General features: G+C 40.1%; 1 protein-coding gene across 3 annotated transcripts in view; it reads right to left on the bottom strand.

The window, feature by feature from the left end:
- tead4 (TEA domain transcription factor 4) overlaps window positions 1–23,815 on the bottom strand; it is a 48,086-nt gene extending 24,271 nt beyond the window's left edge. For 2 of the 3 annotated variants that reach the window (XM_084733495.1, XM_084733496.1), the window contains exons 1-2: window positions 23,661–23,815; window positions 10,984–11,352 (exon numbers count right to left, since the gene is read on the bottom strand). In XM_084733495.1, the coding sequence (XP_084589621.1) occupies window positions 10,984–10,990 (7 nt within the window). In that variant the 5' untranslated portion in view covers window positions 10,991–11,352; window positions 23,661–23,815. Of the gene's footprint in view, window positions 1–10,983; window positions 11,353–23,660 lie in introns of those variants that run through there. The other variant, XM_084733497.1, reaches the window with a different exon arrangement.

Genomic DNA, 23,815 nt, shown 5'->3' with positions numbered 1-23,815 from the left:
TGGACTAAACCCCTCGCTCAAATGCCGTCTACTCCAGTTTATACACACAGTCGCACACAGACAAACTGACACACACACACACTTCAGCCCCAGTCGCAGCATTCACTCTGTCTCAATCTTATTTTCCTTTTCAGAGCTGTAACTCCTCAACCGTTTAGTGTTTATCAGGAGGTGCACTCGCTGGCCGATTGTTTGAGCCCCTAAATGCATATTTCTTTAATTCCTAAGGGATTAAGAAAGTGTTCCACATTTCCTCGCAATCAAACTCTTGAAAAGACGAACAGAGAGCTTTGTCAAAGTCCTCACAGTACTTGACCTCAAATGAACATTAAGTTGCCTGTATCGAGTTCCTCACATTACAGCAGTGAGTTCTTCCAGTTCCCAGCAATTTATCTTGTGGAAACTTCAGTCAGTGTACAGTAAGATGTACATTGTGTGTCCAATCCAATAGGGATTTTCAAAGTAGCAGACACAGATGCGTGAACATGTCTGCACAGAAGAATAAAAACTTTTCATGAATTCAGAGGAAGAGACCATCTTTTCACTTTGGTAGCCAGACACATTTGAAACTCTGTTATGGATTTGTAAGCCTTTCCTGGGCCCAAGTTGTTGTCGAACTTGATCAACCTGAAAATCATGGTAATTCAAGTTAAATACGTGCAAAAAAGACATTGAAACGAGACTTTTAAAGTTCTCCTGTGAAAACGCTTACATACGTGTCTGGCAGGATAAATAAAAAGCAATTATTTTTTTGTTTTTTTTAAAAGCTCAATTTCAAAAAAGTTGGGACATTGTCTAAAGCAAAGATAAAAACAGAATGCAGTGATTTGTAAATCGCACAGGTCTGTGTTTAGAAATGTGTTGGACTATCTGCCCATGCAGTGGTGAACCTCACCCCATCCATGCTTGTAAACAACTGAGCATTTTTAGGACGTCCCTTAAAATACCCAATCATGATACTATCAGCTGTTAACAATTAACCTGTTCACCTGCTGAATGAAAGTTTTCCAGTCTTTGTTGCCCCTGTCCCAACTTTTTGAAATGCATTACAGATATCAAATTCAGAATGAGTGTATATTTACAAAAAACAACAAAGTTTAATAGTTGAATAAAAAATATTGTCTTTGTACTGCATTCAACTGAATACAAGTCGAAAAGTAATTGCAAATCATTGCACGGCAAAAGACGCAGGTTTTTCTTCCCAGGAATAAAGATTAAGATGTTATTCTGCCACTAGCAGAGCAAACAACAAACTGCTTTATCAATAAGACGGTATCCCCATTCATAGTTAGCCACATATGTTTTGCAAGTATTAAACAGCTTCATTAATGGGCTGTCACAGAGGCTTTTAGTTCTTGTTCTCGTATCAGATGCCCTGCCACTCCTAGTGCGAGTGCCTGGGGAAGGGCCCCATCAAAAATACCCTCCAACACACCCATGAGATCAGAGAGGGGACTCAGTCACACAGCGATGAGATCATGATATCCAACAGGAGTAGCACAGTGAACTTGTGCCAGCAAAGGCTGCAGGAAAGTCAGTAGGAACATTATACCATCACCCAGTGGTCCACAGTTTGATGTTGTTTATCACACTGCCTGCAGTCGCACACTTGTCTGGGGGAAATCTGATTCTACATAGAAAAATCTCTTAAGGGCATGGAAAGTGACCGACTGCAGCAGCAAAGTCGGGGTGTTCCAGAGTTCAGGGGATACTGCTGGGCTGCTTAGAAAACATTATAATTTGTGAGTTTATGGGGATTATTTCTGCTTCTTTCAGATGCTGGTCAAGTTTCCAGTATCTGCAACAGATTCTGTAATATTTATAGTTTCCACACTGCCTGCAAGAGAATTGTTTTTGATAATCTGAGTGAAAAGTGAATGTCTAGAGTTACTGTGTCCCAAAACACACATTTAATTCTGTATACTTAAAGAGACAGTTCACCCAAGTATTCTCTCCAGTATAAAGGGACTAAATGGCAACATACATCTGCGTCTCTTTCCAAAAATCACGACCAACTGACTCAAAACAATCCACCAACCTTGTTGTTAGCAGTTTCATTTCAGAATTACTTTCTTTCTGCAGTAGAATCTACTGGAACTACTTTCTTTTGTACTAGAAAGAAGTAGTTCCTACGTGAAACTGCTCACAGCAAGGTCTGTGGATTGTCTTGAGAAATGTCAAAAACAAAACAAAAAAGTGAAAAATTGTCATCACTATTTCCCTGAGACCAAAGTGACACCTTCAGATAACTTATTTTGTCCAACCAACACTCCAAAACCCAATGACTCTTAATTTACTATCATAAATCACAAAGAAAAGCAGCAAGTCATCACATTTAGGAATCTGGTACAAGCAGATGTTTGACATTTTTGTTTGAAAAATGACTGAAACAACTGATTATCAAACTAGTTGCACACTCTTTTGATCAATTACTCAGTTACTTGACTAATCATTGCAGCTCTAAGCAACTCTATCACTGATGTTTCCCAGCTTGGCTTTAACTGTGTCTGCAAAGGAACCAAAGCACACACAAAACTGCAGCCTTGTTTATCCAGGCAATTGATTGGTTTATCCCACTTCCTGTTTGGAGGTGAGCAACGATACAAAATCTGTATGGTACAGTACAAATACAGTGCCCTAAATTAAGACATAAACATCAAACTATACTAACGTTTTGAGCCTAAAAGAACTTACAAAAACAGTGTCACTAGATTTCCCTCTGGTTCTCCTCTCCTGCTCCTCCTCAGGCCTGCTGGTGGAGGTCAGAGAGAGGTGGACAGGGTTAGTGAAGGCGGCCTACAGTGTTCTGTCCAAAGTCAACCCCCGGGCCCGGCTGGTTGTAAATCTGCCCTTCCCCAGTGGAGCTGCGGTCATCACTGGCCTGGTCTGATCTCTCTCCCTCTTCTTCCCTCTTCTTCTCTGTGTGCATTCCTGACATTCCTCTATACTGACTGGTCCACACCGAGTCCTGCATCTGCTCCTCCAGCATCATCCCGTGGGTCCAAGACATATTTTTGTGTGTGCAACAACACCCCTATGTACAAGAACTAGCAATATGGTTGTCCATAGGATGAGTTTATCGCCTATTCCTCACTACTCACAAATTAGACCATATCGTCTGTTAATTATCATTCAAACTCTAAATCAAGTAACACCTTGAAAGATGCAGCCATCTCTGCAGAACAGCACTGCTCCTTGTATGTGTGCGGCCATGAGCCTCAATGTTTACACAGTTTAAAGTGTAATCTGTTGAACCTCTATCAAATTTAAAGGTAATTTAAAGTAATTCTAACTTAACAAATTAGGTCAGTGTATGCATGTGTACATTTGTGCCTATATGACTAACTGTATACAAACTGCCATCCTCTGTGCAGACACATCTGCCAGCCATACGTTCTCTCTCAACAGCACATATGCCCCACTGTCTGCTCAGGAAAACAAAGGTCACATTTAGGCTGCAGGAATTTCTTGGCTGGGTGTCATTTCCCCTCCGATAGAGCCTGGACACAGCCTGCTGAGCTCTGAAAAGACCTCTATCAAGCCTTTAGACCAGCAACAAGTCCAGTGCTACAACAGGAGAAAGCCAATGATGGAACAACCCTGCTGGTTCAGCATTAATACAGTCACTAAGTGTACCTGGTTTAACTAAATACATTAATAAGTTAAAAATTAACAAGTGACATCAAAGCTGGACACATTAATACCTTTTTGTTCATCTCTTTACGAATGCATCTTTTACAGTTGTAATGTACTGAATGATAAATTCAGTACGTCGTAATACATTATAAGTGCAATGAATGAGGGCAGTTCCTCCACAGAAATTCCACTAGAAATCAACAACTGCTTTAAAATAAACATAAATAAATAAAAAGTCTTCTCTTCTCTTCTTATTAAGCATTACTTCCCCTCCTCCACTTACCTTATTAACTTAATTTCTGTGAGATTGTCTTTGATTATCTGGTAGCTGCACTGCTGTCTGAGCCAAATCTCAAGTTTGCTCTCGATTTCTAACAAAGTATAGTATGTCTTGCAGAGGAGTAGAATTTAAGAGATGTCATGTTAGTTAATTTAAACAGATGCCATGTTATATTTACACAACCTGGCATGAGTGTCTTTGCAATTACGAAGATTTATGCAGGACGTAGTTTGCACAAGGCTGAACGTAAGTTAATCTTGCAGACAGATCAACAGATGTCTGACCTGTTTGGATCCTTCCACCTTCCACCTTGCTGATCTGAGATGTCAAGAGTAAGTGACAGTGACAACTCTGTTATGGGTTGTGCCTTATTTGTTACACTGTGAGATACAGAGAGGTATGGACAGATAGAAGAAGGACTAAGATGAAGAGGGAGCAGTTTATAGATTCTACAAGTTCATAATCAGCAGGAGGAGTTCCTCGAAAACCAAGCGAGCATCAAATCCCACGAGAGCCTGAAGGTCGGTGTCAGGATGAAATCATCAGAGGTTCATGTTCATCCTCCCTCTCATGTGATGAATATACCCCCAAAAACAGGACATCATGGAGACTCGGGTGTCCCCCACCAGAATAACACAAACTACGAGCATAAATACAAGAAAAAAAGCCTGCTGGAATGTCCTGCTTACATTTACTGTGTAAGAGAAAATATTTTAAACCCCCCCTCAACTTAAAAATAGGTTTTTCCTCTTTTTCCTACATTTAAATCTTTGAGTTTCACCATACAGAACAATGTGTGTGCAGACTGATGCTACACTGTTTTGCTGAACGTGGAAAGTGGAAATAAATAAAGACATTCCCACAATTAATTGATGCAATGATGGAAATGCCTACATGCCTAAAAGCAGTGTTTGATACCAGAATTGCCTGTGGAAGGATCCCTGCTTAATATGTGACCCCCTGCCAATGTTGAAATGAAATCTACGCTGTTGTGTACTAAATGATGGATAATATAGGGCTGGGTGATATGGACTAAAAATTATATTTTGGTATAATCTGAAGCCTCAACAGTAACAGTATATATCATGGTATATTAATTTTTCTTAAAATTCTTAAAAAATATAAATGCTTCTTGCGGGGTAAAACACTGGTATGGCAACAGCATGGCAGCTATAACTGTACTCATTAGGTTATATTTCACATTGAATATGCAAAACTGGGACAATAAATAGAAAGAAAAACAAAGCGTTTACTGTATATCAAGTATTACCACCCCTTGTAACCCCCGTCTGACGTAATTTGCTTTTTGTCTCGTTGACCTCTACCAAATTCATACCTTTATAACATCCACTTCAAGCATAACATATCAAGAATATTTCCATTTGACAGCGCAGCAATAAAAAAACATGTTTTGAATATTTCCTGCTGGGTAAACATTGTAGAGCTTAAATGAAGAGTTGAAGCAAACTGATCCAGAATATACACACAGTTGTCAGTTTATTAGGTACACCAGCCAAAATCAATGCAGTCCTGCAATAAATCCCACCTTCAAGAAGGTTATAATGTTTTAGAGAGATGATGATTCAACTTAATGATCATTTTGGGGAATCTCTAAAAATATAACCTTAATAAAGGAAGGATTTACAGTATTACCAGACTGTTGTATTAGGCTGCTTTGGTTTTAGCTCCAGTAAAATAAATAAACTGACAACTCTGTATATCCATATTAGTAAAATCTTCTCTTCTTATTAATCTCAACCATGTTTTCAAGCATTAGCTGAAAAACAACACAGAAGTGCACATCTTCAAGCAGAGAACCGAGGTGTGGTGACAAAGGGAAAACACTTGAAAACACCAGAGGTTCCTTCAAAGGTCAACAGATCAAGGTCACTGGTGAATCTCTCACTTTACTGTCAAAGTTCGTACCCGGGTGCCGACTCGCTGCTGCTTTTCGCTGACTTTACATCACATTCTTAACGAGAATGACTCAAGTTGAGATGAAAACATGTTTGCATTGCCTGACAGAAACCCACAAATGGGTTGACATGTTGCACAAGCGAAGCTTAGTGGGAGCAAGATTCATTGTGTGGGTATTCTTTGTTCCAAACTGACAGCAAAATATGCCACTACTGAGGGAAACTTTGTTGACTTTATCCACTACACACTAACACAACACAGCAATTTATTTTTCACAGGACACATCAAAATGTGAGAAAAACTGCTGCTCTCACAGATGTCAGGAAATGAAGTGTGACGAAACCAAACAGCTGCATAAAAGATTTAATGCTGCCAAATAAAAATTAGTCAAAAGACATCATAAAACAAAATTACAATTGCAAAAGCAGCACATAAATTAATATGGCAGTTATATGGCAGTAAATAAAGAGGGTAGATAATCATATTTCCAGTGCCACATTCTTCTAGTGAGAGCTGTCAGCACATTGGTTTCCACTGCACTACAAGTTTGGGACTGTTTTCCCATTATTGCAGCATGAGGCCTTCGGTCAGAGCACAGGGCACGTCTCTCGCTGAGAGCCACACAAGGCAGGAAATGTTTTCCTTGGCAGATGCATGTCGAATTACCGCTGGAGCACATAACCGCCACAATATCCGTGACACCGTCCCTAATAAGCGAGCTAATAGGTCTGTTGAGTAATGGGCGCGAGGGCCAGCGCTATGCACAGCATTATGGGAAAAAAATGTAGTGAATGTACGCGGAATATGGGGTAAAAAACATTCCATTCAATTTAGGAATTTACAATGGAGAGAAGCATGCATTCCTTCTGTTTCAGACTCAATATCATATTGTTTAGCAGAGAATGACATTCATTCCTCAGAGGGGAATTCAACCTAAAATTCAGAGTATGTCGCCCTCGACCAGCAGACAGTTATTTTGCTAGTTTGTTTTGTCTGTATCCATATTTAGCCCCTGCAAGAAGACTAAATAACATTTCTAAAACCATCAAGTCATCACTTCACCATCTGATGCATGCTATTAAAGATATTCTCAGCTGATATTTGATTTGGCTACCTGATTTAAGACCACCCATCAGCGCTTTAACAACATTAACAACACTAAAGACCTTCAAAGTGGCTTTGCATTGATTGTGGTTGCCTGAATGACTTGAGTTGTTGGCCAGTTGTGACCCCAGGGATGGTGATAAAAGGGGAGGACAAGGGAGCTGTGAAGGAAGAGCTGGTGGTCTGGCTGTTTAGGGGCAATGGGGGCACAGTGGGCCATGCACCAGCTCAGTCTTGCCTCATTTCTCAAGTCATAAATCTGGATTTGCCGCAAGGCTGTCGGGCTGAACTCAGAGAGCAGCTGGAGGTGAACTGAAAGGCAGACAGACCAACTGACAGACTGACAGGAGGGAGAGGAGGTTGTTCATAAAGGACAAAGAGAGGCAGGGAGTCTGAGACAAAGAGATATGAGGGAGGTAAATCACAGAAATAGCAGGGAGCAGAGGTGGTAGCTTTCTCACTCTTAAACACACACATATACACACACACGCGCTGGGGACAGGTGTGAGTGAGTTTTCCTGGGCCCCGAGGCCATGCAAGACACCACTGCCCACCTTGGTGTTTATTTGTTCACCCGTCCTCCTCCCCTCCAGGCGCTCAAAGGGTAAACGTCTATTCTGGTTTAGGGTTACAGCCGAGCTGCCTTGAACCCCCGGGCTCCCGAGTGCACATGCCATTCCTGGCGGGCCAACGCGCTCCCTGGCGCGCATCACCTGCCCCTGACCCCCGCGGGGAGGAAGGGGCACCTCAGTGCCTGCCTTGCCAAAAACCCCACCATCATCACCTTTACCCATGCGCCCCCCGCTTCCCCGTGACACAGAATGAGCCACCTGCCCCTCTCTCCTCCACCCTCCCGCCAACTATTATTACAGGCTTTATAAGGGTTTAAGTGCTGATCAGAGGGTGGCCATGACCTCAATGGGTGGCTAAGCTAGGCTAGGCTAGGCTAACAGTTAAAGGAGCTGTCTGGCACCGTGACAGAACAAGGCGATGACAGAGGCTGTCTGACAGCGCCACTACCTCCATCCGCCCGTTTTCCACCCACCAGATCCACTATCAAACGGTCATGCAAGAGAGTGCACTACGGCCAAGCCATCTGTTACCAAACGTCTTTCAGCGACACGCCGCACAGGAATGTCACCTCACCTTCCCAACACCTGTTTGGCAATGACATTACCCAAAGATTCACTGAGGAAAGACCTGCAGTTGTGTTATTCTGTTGCTCTAAACCTCAGACCATACCTTTAAAACTGAATAAAACACATCTTAAAGGGATAGTTCAGATTATTTGAAGTGAGGTTGTTTGAGGTACAGATCGATAGTCATTGTATTACCTGGCACCCTGGTTGACACACCCACAGTTTGAAGAAACAACAGGGCACCAGCACAGGAGCTAAGCGGTGTACTGCTGTGGACAGGGTCAGCGGCAAAATGTATTTTAGCCACTTAAAAAAAGGGCCAACCTTAGAGAGCTTATATAACAGTGGCTTTCTGTCTACAGTGAAAAGGCTATCTAAATGGTAAAATGGTTAAAATATTATAAATATGGCATATGCTTACGCTGATTTTTTAGGTTGGTAAAATACATTTTGCTGCTGCATAGCAATAGTTGTGCCGCCATGCATTTACTGTAGGTAATCCACTAACTATCTTATAAAATTTCATATCAAATAATCAGAACCATCCCTTTCATAGGGTACAATAAGGAATCAAAGATCTGTGGCCAAATAACATGAACAACGTGACATTGGCCAAGCTACAGTTTGCTAAAGTTAGCGGTAGTGGAAAATCCATTACTCAAAGATTACTTTGGGAAACCACGTACAAAGTTAGCATCCATGCCATTTATAAGCAGTGTACTGTGGGTAGGAAGTGAGAATTATCCCCGTTCCTCTGAACCTTTTTGGGGTGAGCGGTTTGGGGCTAATTTTGGTAACAGGAACACGGTAAATATCTCTCCACTACCACTGCCAGAAATACAAAGGGACAAAGGTCTATCCCAAATGACTCACAGCATGTTGATGTTATGATTAATGCTATGCATTGCTATAGATCTTGGAGGACTGGAAGGAAATGCAGCTTTGTATTAATTAGGTCAAGGTTGCCAGGTCTGGGTTCATATTCATCAACATCCATATTCTAAATAAAATAATTTAATTTTATCTAAAGCCTGCCAAAGTAACTACAGACAAGCATCTGCACAGACACACCTGGCACACATCACACCAATGCCCACATAAACACAAACACATTTAACACGCCTATGCTCTCTACCTGCCGGCGCCGGTTTTAGTGGCCGCTGGGCTGGTTTTCATCTGCCATTCAGCTGGCTTTGTCACAGAGACCTGGCAACCCTGGTATCAATGTATTGTTTTGATTTGGAGTTAAATATCATGGTTACCGATAGATGAATGGACTGAAGTCCACATGAGAGCCATATTGTGTATGTAGAAGAAAGAGCGTTAAGTGTGCGTGCGCCTGTTTCTGACACGTCATGCCATCATACTGTACGCTGTGGGACCAAGTGGAGCTGACAGCTGTGCAGGAAACAGGAGTGATGTGAAACATGAACATGAGGAGTGGTGGTGGTGAAAGGGTGTGTGTGTGGGAGAGTATTTGAAACAAATGTCTGTTTGTGCCCCGCAATACTGCAGATGTGTGTTGCACTGTGGGTTTAGTGAGAAAGTCTATCTAAAACAACCTTTTCACTGCCAAATCAATCTTCATCGACTTCTCATTAACATACCAGTCATATCTTAAGTGCTAAACCTATTAGGATCAGACAAGCAACGTGTTTGCGTCCTTTAAATCCTTTCTTTTTTTTGTGGTAACCCTGGCAGCTCACTTGATGGGGCACGCTCCTCATATACCATCTCATATATGCCGAGGCTTTTATTCCTCTGCAGTGACCCCGGTTCAGTTCCAACCCACAGGCCATTACTGCATGTCATCCCCAATCTCCCTACCCCGTTTCCTATTTATCTTTAGCTGTCACCACATGAAAGGAAAAAAGACCAAAAAATATAAAAAGTTTCTCTTTAACACAAAAATGTTTATGAATTCAATCATAATCAATTCAATTTACAATTTTTAACTTTATTTTATGCCCTGGTGTTCTATTTTATGCTTTATGATCCTTTTCTTATTTATCTTATTTTATCTTCTGTTTTTCTGTAAAGCACTTTGTAACTTTTTTGTTGCCAAAGATCACACTATGTATTCAGTATTTCTTTAATATAATTCTACAGCAATTTATACAGGAGATAGTGATGCAAATGCCAGAGGTTAAAGAATTAAGCATTTTTTGGCAATATGTGGAGTGATGAGATCTGAAGCATGTGGTTTTCTTTCAACAATATGCACCAAGAGGTGCTTTTGCAGCAAGCACTGCTGCTCCTTATTAACAAGCTCTTACTATAGTATTCATCTGGTCACACCACAGAGTGACATTCGCTCGTCCACACGAAATAGCTGGGGCCGGAAACTTGGTGATATAGTAATTACTTGCAGGCCCAGCTGGTAAACCGCTGTAGGTGGCGAGTTAACTTGCTGGGCTAGTGCTAGTCAATCACATTAGGTTCAGAGCTTCTCTCTGTTTGCTTCCTATTTTGGCATTCTGTTTATCATTGCACACTATTACACTCATTAAATATTTCTCTAAGATGGAAAATAAAGGTCTCCATTCAACGTTCTGTTAATAAACTGCTTGCTGTTAGCTTAGCTCAGTCACTTCACACTGACTTATCATTTTTGGGTCAAGTATTCCTGCAAAAGTGTTTTTCTGTGTTGAATAGATGATTGAATAAAAGTCACATGAATTAAAAAAAAATATATAATTTGTGTTGTTTCAGTATAAAAATGTGAATTGGCCAGTTATTTTTCAACACAGCATATTATGGTAATAAATTATGACTATGTCTTCCTGACTTGCTAAAGAGAATTAGTCTCGCCCAGCAAAAGCTAAGCTAAGTTTCAGGTGTCATATTTATCATCACATTCAAGAAGAGAAAGGGTCATGGATAGTATGAGGATAAAGGTGGGCGTACCGTACATCTTGCCCTCATCAGAGAGGATGATCTTCCTGCGGCCACAGGGTGGGTAGATGGCGAGGGCCTCCTGGAAGCTCTGCTCGATGTCCGGGCTCCACACACCCTCCGCATCGTTCTCCAGGGGTTTGTCGAGTCCGTCCCCCAGCTCCTCGCTCCCACCCCTGGGGGAGGGAGCCGGCACCCACTCCGCAGACGTGGTGGGACGACGGAAAGGGGACCACAGAGCAGTCGGTGGAGGGTCTGTGTTGGGGGAGACGAGGGTCGGAGAAAGGGAGGAGGCTGCTGGGAGCAGGCCTGCCTGTATGAAATCCACAGATGTGATGGTGATGATGATGATGATGACGATCTGGATGTGGCACGGCAGTCCTGGGAAAACAAGAAAAGGATGATGAAATTGACACGGTGCTGTGTGAAGAGGAAGTTTCTTAAATCCAGATTTATCCAGGAAATGTTTTACAAGGATTTCTCAAGTTGTGAAAAAAGCAGTTATCCACCACCAAGTTGTTTGTTCTTTTTCCTCATAAGGACTTTTTACAGAACCTTATAATTCACTGACAGCTTTTCAGCCTGTCAGACTTGACACTGGTGTTTCACAGGGCCTCATAATCTAAGGAAGTTGAAAACTTGCAGACCCTGTAATCCTTGACATCAAATTAAAACTTGACAAGGTTTCCAGCCTAAAAAGTTTTTAAATTAAACTTCACCAAGACCAGGTACATGGGCTGCTACATTAAGGCAGTCATGTGAAGCTCATGTTGGACTACAGTCCATGATCATATCAGCCCCACAGCTGCTAATCCCAACTTGGAAAGAGCCCCTCAGATAATTAATCAGGTTAGCGAAAACAAATAAAATGGCACCTAGTGTTGAGACAACAGCAGGAGGAGGAAGGGGGTGCAAGAGGGGCCCAAAGTCAACAAATGAGGAGACGCATTAAAGTGGGATCACCGTCCTCAGACACACTTAGACACACATGCCAAGGAGGATCATGCTAGGATATTAAGGCCAGGAGGCTTTTAGATCGTCCGTTTCTTCATCAGTACCACAGCTGACTGTTTTATTAAACTTAGAGAGATCCTAATCAATGTGTTTGTGCATTGTTTAGGGTGGGGGGATGTTACAACAACCAGCTGACTAATTAAAAGGATTAACTTGACATTCCTTTGGCTCTTAATGACAGAAAAAAAAAATGGCGTTAGCTCCAGAGGCGAGTGACAGCATGGGGATGTTCAACTTCTTTCAAAATGTCCACCAACAGATTCATATCCTGTTTTCTCTGCACACCAATTTGTTTAGGATGTCCACACACTGCTTATACATTTGGGTGGAGTGCATGAGACAGACGTCAGCTCCACCTCTTCCTCTCGGCGGACGTGCAGGAGAAAAATGAAACGGACGGTAGAACACGTTGAAGAAAGAACTCACAAACTCATGAGTCAATACAAACAGAGCTTTGTGTTTGTCATCGACCGTTTTCCTGCCACCATGAGACTGAGAGACCTCTGTGTCCATGTAAGGTGACAAAAAGAAAAGCGCTGACCATTACGTCAGATTTAATCCCAAACATGAGTGTGTGTGTTACGTGTGGAGGCAGTACATGGGGCTAAATTGTGAGGCTACGGTTGAGACGGGGCTGTAGTGTGAGTCAGTGTGTTGTATGGAGTGAGTAAGACTCTCCAGGCAGTCCGGTTCCCCCTCCTCGCTCTTCCTCTGAGCCCCCTGATGTTCCACAACACTTCCTGCAAAGTGTCCGGCCAGTCAGCCAGTTATCCCCATCTCTTTCTCTCTCTCTCACACCCACACACACTCACACACACAGACACACACACTCACACACACACACACACACGTGTATAAACAGATGTAGACGTAGAAGCACACAGTGATAAAATAAACTCATGCCTACACAAACAAAACACCAACACACTAATAGACAGTCAGGAACACAGAGAGCAGACCGGACAAACTCAAAACTACATCCACCACACAGGTATGTGAGTTTTTAAAGGCTGATATCGATGTTGGTCGGGGTACTAAATAGACATCAAAGCTGTCACTAGCTTTAGGGATAAACCGATCCAATACTCAGAATTTATCAATTATTGGTTGGATGTCAGGGGAAAAAAAGTAATCTGATCATCCATTAGCCCAAACTGCAATGTAAATGCTTAACTAAACTCTGAGTGATGTGCTGTAAAGACAGATGTGTCACAAGTCACAGATGAGTAGGGCTGCAACTAACCATTATTTTCATCGTCAATTAATCTGTCAATCATTTTCTTGATTTGTTGTTTGGTCTGGAAAAAGTCTGAAAATGGTAAAAAAAAATCTCAGTCAGCCTGAGATGACGTGACTCAAATGACTGAATATTTAGTTTAATGTCAGAAAAGACTAAAGAAATCAGAAAATATTGACATTTAACAAGCTGGATTGAGAAGATTTTAACTTTTTTCTTAAAAAAATACTGAAACCAGTTAATCTGTTATCAAAATAGCTGGCAATTCATTTAATTGGTGACAACTCATCAATTCACTGATCAACTCTTGAGGCTCTTAGATAAGCAGCATGTGTCATTTAAGTTATAATGACTGTTATAGCCTCTGTACATCCACATATAGGTATTTTCACCTGACTGACATCTTCCTGAGCCTCCTGTTATACCCGTTAGGCTGGGATCAATCACGTCTTTATCATTACTAATAAATCCCCATCAAAGCTCCAGCCCACCTTCAACCTGAGCAGAGGTCTAACCAAAACAGAATAAATGAAAACACCTACGTGGCTGAGCAGAGGCCTTTAGTTACATCCAGTACTGTACACTGGAATTATAATTCATTTGTTATTCTGAACACTCACATTTAACTTTTGCACTTTAAATTTAATGTGAATGTGTGAATGACTCTGACTAATCAAAAATGCTGATAAAAGTTCTGTGTGAAAAAAGTTCAAATAAAAAGAAGAAACCATTTTGCATAACTGAGTCATGTTGTTGGTTATGCACTTCTTCCTTTAGGGGAGTAGAATATTTGTTTCACTGTTTGACAATGATGTTTTCTGGATGGCAAGGTTAAGCAAATTGCATTCAAACAAACGTATCATTAACATAAGACAAGGTTGCTGTGTTAGTATCTAGCATGAAAAAGTGGTGATGAGCCATCCCTAACTATATTTTCAATTGATAAATAATGTAAGTTGTAATGTAATAAGTGTTTTCTGGAACATGTCAGGTTGAAAAGGGTCATGGCTTGTGAAAAAAATATTTAAAATAGAGTTTCTGAGCAGCATTATTAGTAATATAAACTCTCATGCAGACCACTAACAGCATGAGTGGAAAACAATCACTGGACAACATATGATTTTAATGAGCATATATATATATATATATATATATATATATATATATATATATATATATATATATATATATATATATATATATATATATATATATATATATATACACACATATATACCCCCACCCACCCCCAGGTATGTGCATCTGTCGATCAACACATGCATTGATTAATCATTTCAGTGCATCTTTAAGCAAAAATTACAAACATTTTGTGGTTCAACCTCTCTGACATGTGACTTCACTGTTTGGATAACTGTAAAAAAATATCTTTGGGTTTCTGGTGGAAGATAGGTGATTGTTGAGTCTCATTTCCAGGTTGTCAAATACTGGGAATGGAACTGATTGGTCAAATTCTCCCGTAAAATAAATTCTAAAGTCTAGAAACAGGGCCACTTGAATTACATTAGTCTGCAAGATTATGTAACTTTTGCCCAGTGATGCAAAAATAAACTGCCTACCCCAGCTTTAAAATACTCGTTAGTTGCAGCCCTCTAAATACCTCTCATTAACTGAGGCACAATTAACAGTCTGACATTTGACAGTTCAGATTTTCTTTTAGGGTCACGCAGAGTTCGGACACACGTAAGTGAGTGTGACATTATTCATAATCAACTAGTTAACAGGTCTTCTCCTGTGAGGCTGTGAAGGTTTCGGTAAGTGATTGCTTTTACAGCTTGTGTTATAAAAACAACTTCTGCTCGGAAAGTGAAACTTTTATCCAAAATGAAAAGTGCCGTAACACCTGCAGAGATGTAACTGTATATATTTAAAGACCCCCTCTGGTGAAAATCAAGTTTTTAACCTTGTTAAGACCATGTGGTGTTTTTCATGTGTTACAAGACATAACAGGAGCAAATTAAGCAGTTACTTTGAAACTGAAGTGAGGGCGAATTCAGTCAGACTGGGTATACAATGTCATAAGCCTGAGGAACCAATCCTGTTAATTGAGGGTGTGGCGCCACACATATCATGATCAGTGATGCCCAGTTAGTTGCTGTGATTAGCTAGCAAAACAGAGGAGAAGCCAAGTGCAGCTACTAAGAGGTAGGTGTTGGGGTTGGTGGTTCTGAGGTGTGTGGATCCTTGAATACTAAATGAAGACAAGGTGTAGAGCTATGTGTAAACCATTTTAGCAAGGTATTTGAACTTATTTTGCAAAAAAAAAAAAAAAACATACAATACAATGTATTACTTCATGCAGAACATTTTATATTGTTTAAAACATGACTGGAGGTGAACTTAAATAGTTTTGTCGCACAACTCCATTAAAAAACACAATAAAATCACTGAAACCATAAAAAACTAATTAAAAAAGCAAAGCAAATAAGTTAAATCAAGATTTTACTAAATTAAATAAAGATGACAGAACTGTTTTCCTCATGTCTGTGGAGATTCTCTGTCATGGGATACTAATACATACATTTATCATGGGCAACTGGACTTGCTTATGTTCAGAAGACGTTTCGCCTCTCATTCAAGAGGTTTCTTCAGTTCTGACAGACTAGTGATGAGTTCCAGGTACCATGTTTTCCTCATGGTGCTAGTCAGTTTCACCACCTTCAACGGTATTCTAACCTTAAATAAAATCAGAGCTAAAATAACATAAATACAATTTTTCTAAATTAAACCACACATATAAAAAGTCAAATTGGTTAAAACTTTTTCTGGTGCACAGTCCAATAATCTTCCCTAATCTTGCTCATGAGCCAACCAGCCACTTAACAGTGAGCCAATGCTTTCATTAAAATCTCAATAAAACAAAAATTTCTGCAATAAAACACAAAGAATAATTTTAATTTGACATTTTTGTTGCATTTGTTGTTTTAAACTAACTGCAGCTCCAGCTCAGGGCCACTGTAGGTCACTGTGAGATTTGTGAAGGCAATAAACCATTAGTGTGCTGCTCCGTGCCTCAGTCAAAGTGTCCAGGAGGTTAATTAACCTAAGCCATGCCTTAAAACAACCCCCCTCCACCCACTCCCCCCCATCATCATCCCTCTCTCCCACCCTCCACCCCCAGCGAGGCCCCTCTTCACTGGATCCGCTCAACGGGATAATCCCCCAGCTGGTGCTGCGGTCAGGGGGCCACGTAACCCTCCAACTGCCCCCCACCCCTTATACACATACACACACACACACACTGACCAACTGAGACAAACACACTCATGACATCAAATTATGAGGGATAAAAACATGAACAAAGAGGGGCCCACGCATCACATCACTCAAGAGCCACAGATGCTTAAACACACTTGCAGAAACCATCCGAGCAGGTTCATATGCAAAGCTTTAAGGCATACAACACACACACACACACACACACACACACACACACACACACACACACACACACACACACACACACACACTGTAGTGGTAAAACAATAAACTCTTCCTTTCAGTACATACATACACACCAAAACAGAGGCAAACATGACATGAAGCTGCAGGTAGCTGAGTCTCGATTCACCTTTGCCCTGCATTGTCCAGTGCCAGCCAGGTGGGCGGGTAGCTAGGCTACATGGGGCACTGAGGCCTGAACTCATTACTGTGTGAGAGTGTACTTTATAATTTAGCCAAGCTAACAGCATGGCTCTATGGATGTCAGTGTCGGTCTGTCTGTCCTCAACTTTGGTCCGACCTGACAGATCTCAACAAGCTGGATGGATTTATATCAATCTTTGTACAAGCATTCGTGGTCCGTAGAGGATGAATCCCACTGAATTTAGTGATCCTGACTTTTCTTTTAATGTCACGAGCAGGCTGACAATTGCAATCACTTTGGTGATACCTTAAAGGTAGAAAAAGTAGGATTTGTCAGTTGCTGTTGCTTTTAAATGCACCAGAAAGTAATAGTTAATTGTTAAATCTCATTCCCAGGATGTCAAATACCAACATTTGGGGTTGGTTAGTGTCCTGGGCAGAGCAGAATAATGAGAAAACAAGAGAGTACGGGGGGGAGGGCTGGATCTTTGCAGATGCAGGCGCTGCCACACGCTTCTAGAGGGTCATGGGTGATGATTTTACATCTGACTAAAATATTGCATAGTTTTGCTTTTAACTTTCCATCTATTACCATAATCAGGTAAATCCTCTGTCAAATCCTTCAGTTTATTACCAAATAAAACTTGCAATCCTGATAATATTCCCATCTGCCTTAGCTGTACTTTGTATTAAGGCTGTCAAAAATACTTCAATACCACATGATTAAAAACAAAACAATACCAACATTTGATAGTACTGAAAGTTATAAAAGTGCTTATTACAGACAGTTAGTACAGTCAGTGTTTTTTTTTTTCACTCTGTACTGCTGTAGAAACATGGTGGTTCAACATGGCGGACTCCACGGAAAAGGAACCCCACCCTCTGTAGTTCTAAAACACTGCATTCTAAGTTAAGGGAAACAACAATTCTTCGTTTCAGGTGATTATACACAATTGAAAACATAGGTTTAAATATTATATTTCATTTCTGCCAATAGATCCACATAAATGTTACACACTGGACCGTTATCTAACCTCACAGAGCTGCGGCATGTCTTTAAACTCTTTGTCTTGTTGGTATTGAAGACAAGGGCAGCATCTAAATTCGACTAAACTCCAGGGCGACCACTATCACGATCAGCAATCAATAGGAAGAAGTGCAAAGGTCAGTGTGGTAGTACAGGTCAATATTTAAGAAGAATTTAAGGGTGAACTAAACTGTAATTATTTATATGGGTTTCTTTCTGCCTGCAGTTCTCAAAAACTGCAGTTCCTATTCCTACTCAGCCACTATATGTATGTCTGAGTGTGTATTTAGGTAAGTGCGGGTGCATGTGAGCATGTGTGTGTGTGTGTGTGTGTGTGTGTGTGTGTGTCTGTGTGTGTGTGTGTGTGTGTGTGTGTGTGTGTGTGTGTACTCAACTGGTCACAATCTCCACTAATCAGGCCGGGAATGTAAAAGCAGGAAACTGTCTGAAACAAGGCAGCAGTATAGGATCAGGCCATGCAATGGAAAGTCGCAGTGAGAGCCGGTGGAGACAAGCGGGTTTGTTTTGTTGGGTTTTTGCTGAGAGCACATGTTCTCTGGCACTGAGTCCCACTGGGCCACACCAGTGGGAGTCTCCAAGCTCTACACACACACACACACACACACACACACACACACACACATATTCAAACACACATATACAACACAGGGTGTTTTGTATTGTGTTCATATGATGGCAGGTTTTAAACATGTCTCTCTTGTATTAAAACAATAACAAAAGACTGATGAAGTTATTTTGGGATCATGGAAGTTGCTGTCTTCATTTTTAAACAGCCACCACTGCCTGTGAACATCTTCCTCATTTACCATGAACAAATTCTGGATTTATCTGGATTTGACTGGAAAAAATATACACACCTCAACAAAATAGGTCTAGCCTGTTTAGACATTTTAATTTGAAATTTTACATATTTTTGCTTTAAGCAGCTAAAGGGACAGATATTTCTCTCAGGAGTTGGTGGTGACCAAAACAGAGATAAAAGGAAGCGTGAACATTGGACTTACATTCATCAAGTGGCCAAAAACACAACTTCAAATAAATGTGAATGTTACTACGTTCCTGATGGTCGTGTGAATAGGTGCTAACAAGTCTGCCATATCAACTTTGTAAGGTGATAATATGTCAGTCAGTCGTGGCAGGTTTAAAGACGGATAAATGGGGTTAAAAACACATAAAAGTTCAGCCTCTAAAAATTATATCCGCTGAAATTTGTATTTTTTTTCCACCATTACTCAAACCCCACAGCTTCTTATCTAATGGCATCCGCAGAGGACAGAGGGTCTATCTGACCAGCCACAGATAATCCAACAGAAAGATCCATCAGACTGGCTGGAATCAATGGACAACACAGTCACACACACACACACACACACACACAAACACACACAGTGCACAGAGCTGTGGGTGCAGAGCGCTGTTGGTAGAAAAGGAGGGAAGGGGAGGGGGGGTGCAGAAAGTCTTTGTTCTACAAGGCTCATATCTGAGGCATTATTCGTTTCTCTCGTGCGAGCGGAGGAGGAATGATCGCTATGTGGGATGAGCACAGCAAAAAAAAAAAAAAAAAAAAAAAACTCCTCCGCTGTGAAGAAGACCTGTCTCAGGGCAACTCGACACACAAGCACACACTCTCACAAACAAGGTTGAAACACAAATTTCCCTGCTTGCACCTTTTCATACTTTTTTTTTTACCTCCCTTCTTACTTGTTCCACTCATTCACCCACACATTCACCTCTAGGCCCAGTCACATCCACCCACACATCAACCCCCACGTACAGAAACGCTACCGCAGTGCAAACAATACAACCTTAGAGTTCACATTACAATATAATTCATCTGTCTGAGACAATAGTGAAGCCAAAGCCTTGAAAACAAAAGGGTAAAGGCCTGGAAAAAACCCAAACTCCTCTGGCTGTCACACACTTCAGAGGAGGCTCTGACAGGTGTGTTTTTTACCCCCCCTGTCACAGAGACACCCTGCTCCATTCCACCTGTTGCCCCTCTGGAAAACACACTCCTCTCAGCTGCCCTGCAGGACACCGTAACACAAGTGCACACACACACACACACACACACACACACACACACACACACACACACACACACACACAGCCCGTCATGCCCTGTGTTAGCCACCTCAAACCCTGACTGAAAATATTCACTCACACGCTGACCGTGTGGCTCCACAGTTTTTCAGTGCAGAGAAGATCTAAAGAAATATCCTACAACACAACATCTATCACACACAAACACACAATAATATAATGAAATTTGAAATACTTTTCAGCGTTTGCAAAAGTGTCAGTGTCAGTTTTTCATAGTGATGTCTTTAAAGGTCTTGTTTTGTCTGTCTACAGCCAAAACATATTCAGTTTAATATGATAATAAACTAAGAAAAACGGGAAATCTCCATATTTTGGAGGCTGAAAACAGCTTTTTTTGCATGAAAACTTATTTTAGCAATTAATTGATTATCATAATTTTTTAATAGTTTAATTCTTTAACCTCTCATTTGCTTGGTCGGGCAAGTGAGTTGTCAGATTTACCTGCCCAGCAGGTGGACGAAATGTTTGAAATGTTGCTCGTATTTAAGCAATCCTTACAAGATGTGGCTGAGTCACAGCTGAAAAGACTGACAGGTTCAAGTTCGGTACAATTGTGTATCACCAGGATATAGAGAAATTTAAATGTTTAGTTTTTCTTACATGTTATGGGGTTTCTAATTTTAGCTGCCGTTGAAGACACCTGCATGAAGTACGTAAATAGAGTCAGACTCGAAAAGATACCCCATAACTTCACTTATGTCTCATTTCCAGTGCTGAAAGATCTTAAGATCTTTTACTGAATTAAAAGGATCAGTGATACGAGGTAAAAATAAGAAAAGTCCAGTGCATTCTGAATCGTACTATGAAAGCACAGCAAGATGAAATGTTGTGGAGACAAACCTGTGAGCACTTGCAGTGAGTTTTCTTTTGTTTGCAGTGTTTGCACCCTGGACAAATGCAATATAACGTACGACTATATTTGTCATAGATACACATAGAAGAGACGTTTTTTAGATTATTACATCCACAACATGCATACGACACCATCCATGTACTGCAAGAATAAACTCAATATTTACACAGAGCAATATATGATATCCAGCAGTGGAAAGTAACTAAGTACGTTTACTAAAGTACTGTTCATACAGTTTTGAAGTTTGAACTGTGATTATACTCATACTCCACTACATTTATTTTAAAGTTCATTCATCATTTTACAAAATATGATCCATTAAACTACACAAGGTTTATCATTAAAATGAGCTCCACTTCAGTCAACTACAATATTAAATAATACTTCATTCATGAATAAAACTAATAATAAAATAATACATACACAGGATACTAATCATGTTTAGGAAGTGAAGTGAAAATAATGTTTAATTCAGTGGTACCTGCACTTGTGTATTTCTTGCCCCTTTCACTCTGCTGCTTCTTTATACTCGTACCCCACTAGATTTCAGAGGGCGATATATTTTCTACTACTCTTTATTTATCTGGCATTTATCTGTCTGTAGTTATTAGTTGCTGTAAATATATATATATATATATATAAAAAATAAACATAAGTCAATTATATAGAAACTGCAAGAAACAGCTCCAACTTGGGAACATTAAAATAATGCTCAGCTAAATCACAATAATTAAATGCATGTAACTTGCATGATTTTATTGTTGTTCTGTAGCGTCATATTGATTTGTGTATTTTATATACTGTGCATGGCTTTTATGTCTGTGTTTCTGTTGTGCATGTTTTGGTGTCTGACAATGCATCACAATGTTGATTTTAGTCTGTGTTTCTATCAATAAAACTTATTTTATTTGTTTTACATGTATTCTGTTGGCTTCTAAATAATAAATGATGAATAGCTTTTCAATGTTATTCATTTGTTTTAGGGTCACTTTGTAACATCTGTCCAGGGACTGCAGATGAAAAATAGTCTCTTGGCGAACTCTGCCAAATTCACAGAAATATTTATTAATCTTCACTGCCTCTGTTGTCTCTGTCACTGTTAAATAAACCAAAAATAAAAAAAAATAGTTGCCTAATATAATAATATAACTGTGACAGAGATCATTTGCTTGCATGGTGAGTACTTTTATACTTTACTATATTTTGCTGATACTGTTTCACTTTCAATGCTAGACTTTAACTAGTAACAGAGTCCTCTACATTGTGGTATTACTACTTTACTTCAGTAAAAGATCTGAATACATCATCCAGCACCGTATACTGTGTACTTTAGTTTTGAGTACAGGTGTGAAAGCAAAATATTTACTTGTAACAGTGTTTTCATATTATGGTATCTTTCTTCCAACACTTGCATTTATCTTTCAGTGACAGACATTTACTTGTAATTGGGTATTTTCACATTGTGACATTGCTACTTTTACCTAGGCTAAGTACACAGATCTCAGTACTTCAGGCACTGTACACTGTATACTTTGAGTACATGTTTTAAAGCAGAACAGTTACGCGTTACAGACCGTTTTTCTACTTTTACTTAAGTAAAAAGGATCTGAATACTTCCTCCAACACTGACGCATCATTAACGCATGATGCAATTTTGCATTACTTCTTAGTCTCGATGATTTCAAACATGACTGTTGTTATTTATATAAGGGAGGTATCATCCTCCAACCTCTCCTGCATGATTTTACTTTACTTACATTACTTTCAGTGTCAGACTTTAACTTATAATGGAGTATTTTTACATTGCGGTATTACTATTTTTAGGATCTCTTTTTTTTTTAACCACTGTAAGTATATTTTGACTTATGCACATATTTGAAAGCAAACTTTTATTTGTTACCCATTTAATATACAGTCTGCACTTGTAACAAAGTAAATTTACTTCTTCCAACACTGATTAAACCATGCATTATTAATACATCAACAATAACAGCATTTATATTACTTATTAGCAGCCAAATATATATATATATATATAAAAAAACTCAGCAGACAAAGAGCAAGTTAGTTTAGCTGACACCATTTCCCTTTCAATGTTTTACTTGTAAATGGAGTAGATTTACATTATAGTACTTTAACTTTCACTTAAATAATGAATCTGAATACTTCTTCAAGCACTGTACACTGCACACTCTGACATGTTCGAGAGCAGAAGATGAATTTGCAAATTGTTCATATTTTTCACTTTAACTTTGGTCAAATTATTTTAACATGTGTCTCAGTACAAAGCAGGTGTTTTAATTATCTAAAAGACAAGTAGATCATGTCAGAGTGAGGAACAACAACAGTCACACCGCCACTTCCAGCCTCCTCACACTTGTTGCTGGAAGAGAAAACAAACGCCCCTGAAATTAAACGCGTGAGTTAATAAACAGTCGGTTTGCATGTTGTTAGTTTCCCGGTGTAAAACTTTACCCAGACAGCGGCTAATGTTTGACTGCATTGACTGTGACGTTATTCCCTCAAAAAACAGAAGGAAAAAAAAAAAGTTCCGGCTGAAGCAGCACAGGAAGTCACACCGCACTCACTCCAGCGCAGGAATTAAAGGGAAAAATGCAGGAATTTGAGCGAAGAAATGCGAGATATTTGAGGAATGTTATCTCCCGACAGAGAGTGAGAAATGATTCAGGGAGAGAGCGGCGTGAAAGACACACTTCACATCCACAACACTGGACAAACTGAAAGTTTACACTCCGACACAAGACGCAGATAAACTCTGAACATGAGAGCGACACTTTTGGAAAAATTAGAAAACACTTGTAGGAGCTTACCTGGTGGAGTCTTAGAGCAGGCAGGCAGGTGGAAAGCAATATTGTATTTTTTAAAATTAACTTTTTCTTTTTTTTTTTTTTTTCTTTGTTTTCTGCTGCCTCGTCCTCTTCCTGAAGCCGTTTGTTTGAAGCGAGAGGAGGGCAGGAATTTCAGG

This window comes from Lutjanus erythropterus, chromosome 13 (genome assembly GCF_056507025.1).
Source record: "Lutjanus erythropterus isolate fLutEry1 chromosome 13, fLutEry1.hap2, whole genome shotgun sequence".
NCBI lineage: Eukaryota > Metazoa > Chordata > Actinopteri > Lutjaniformes > Lutjanidae > Lutjanus > Lutjanus erythropterus.
This window is presented reverse-complemented; position numbering and strand designations above follow the sequence as displayed.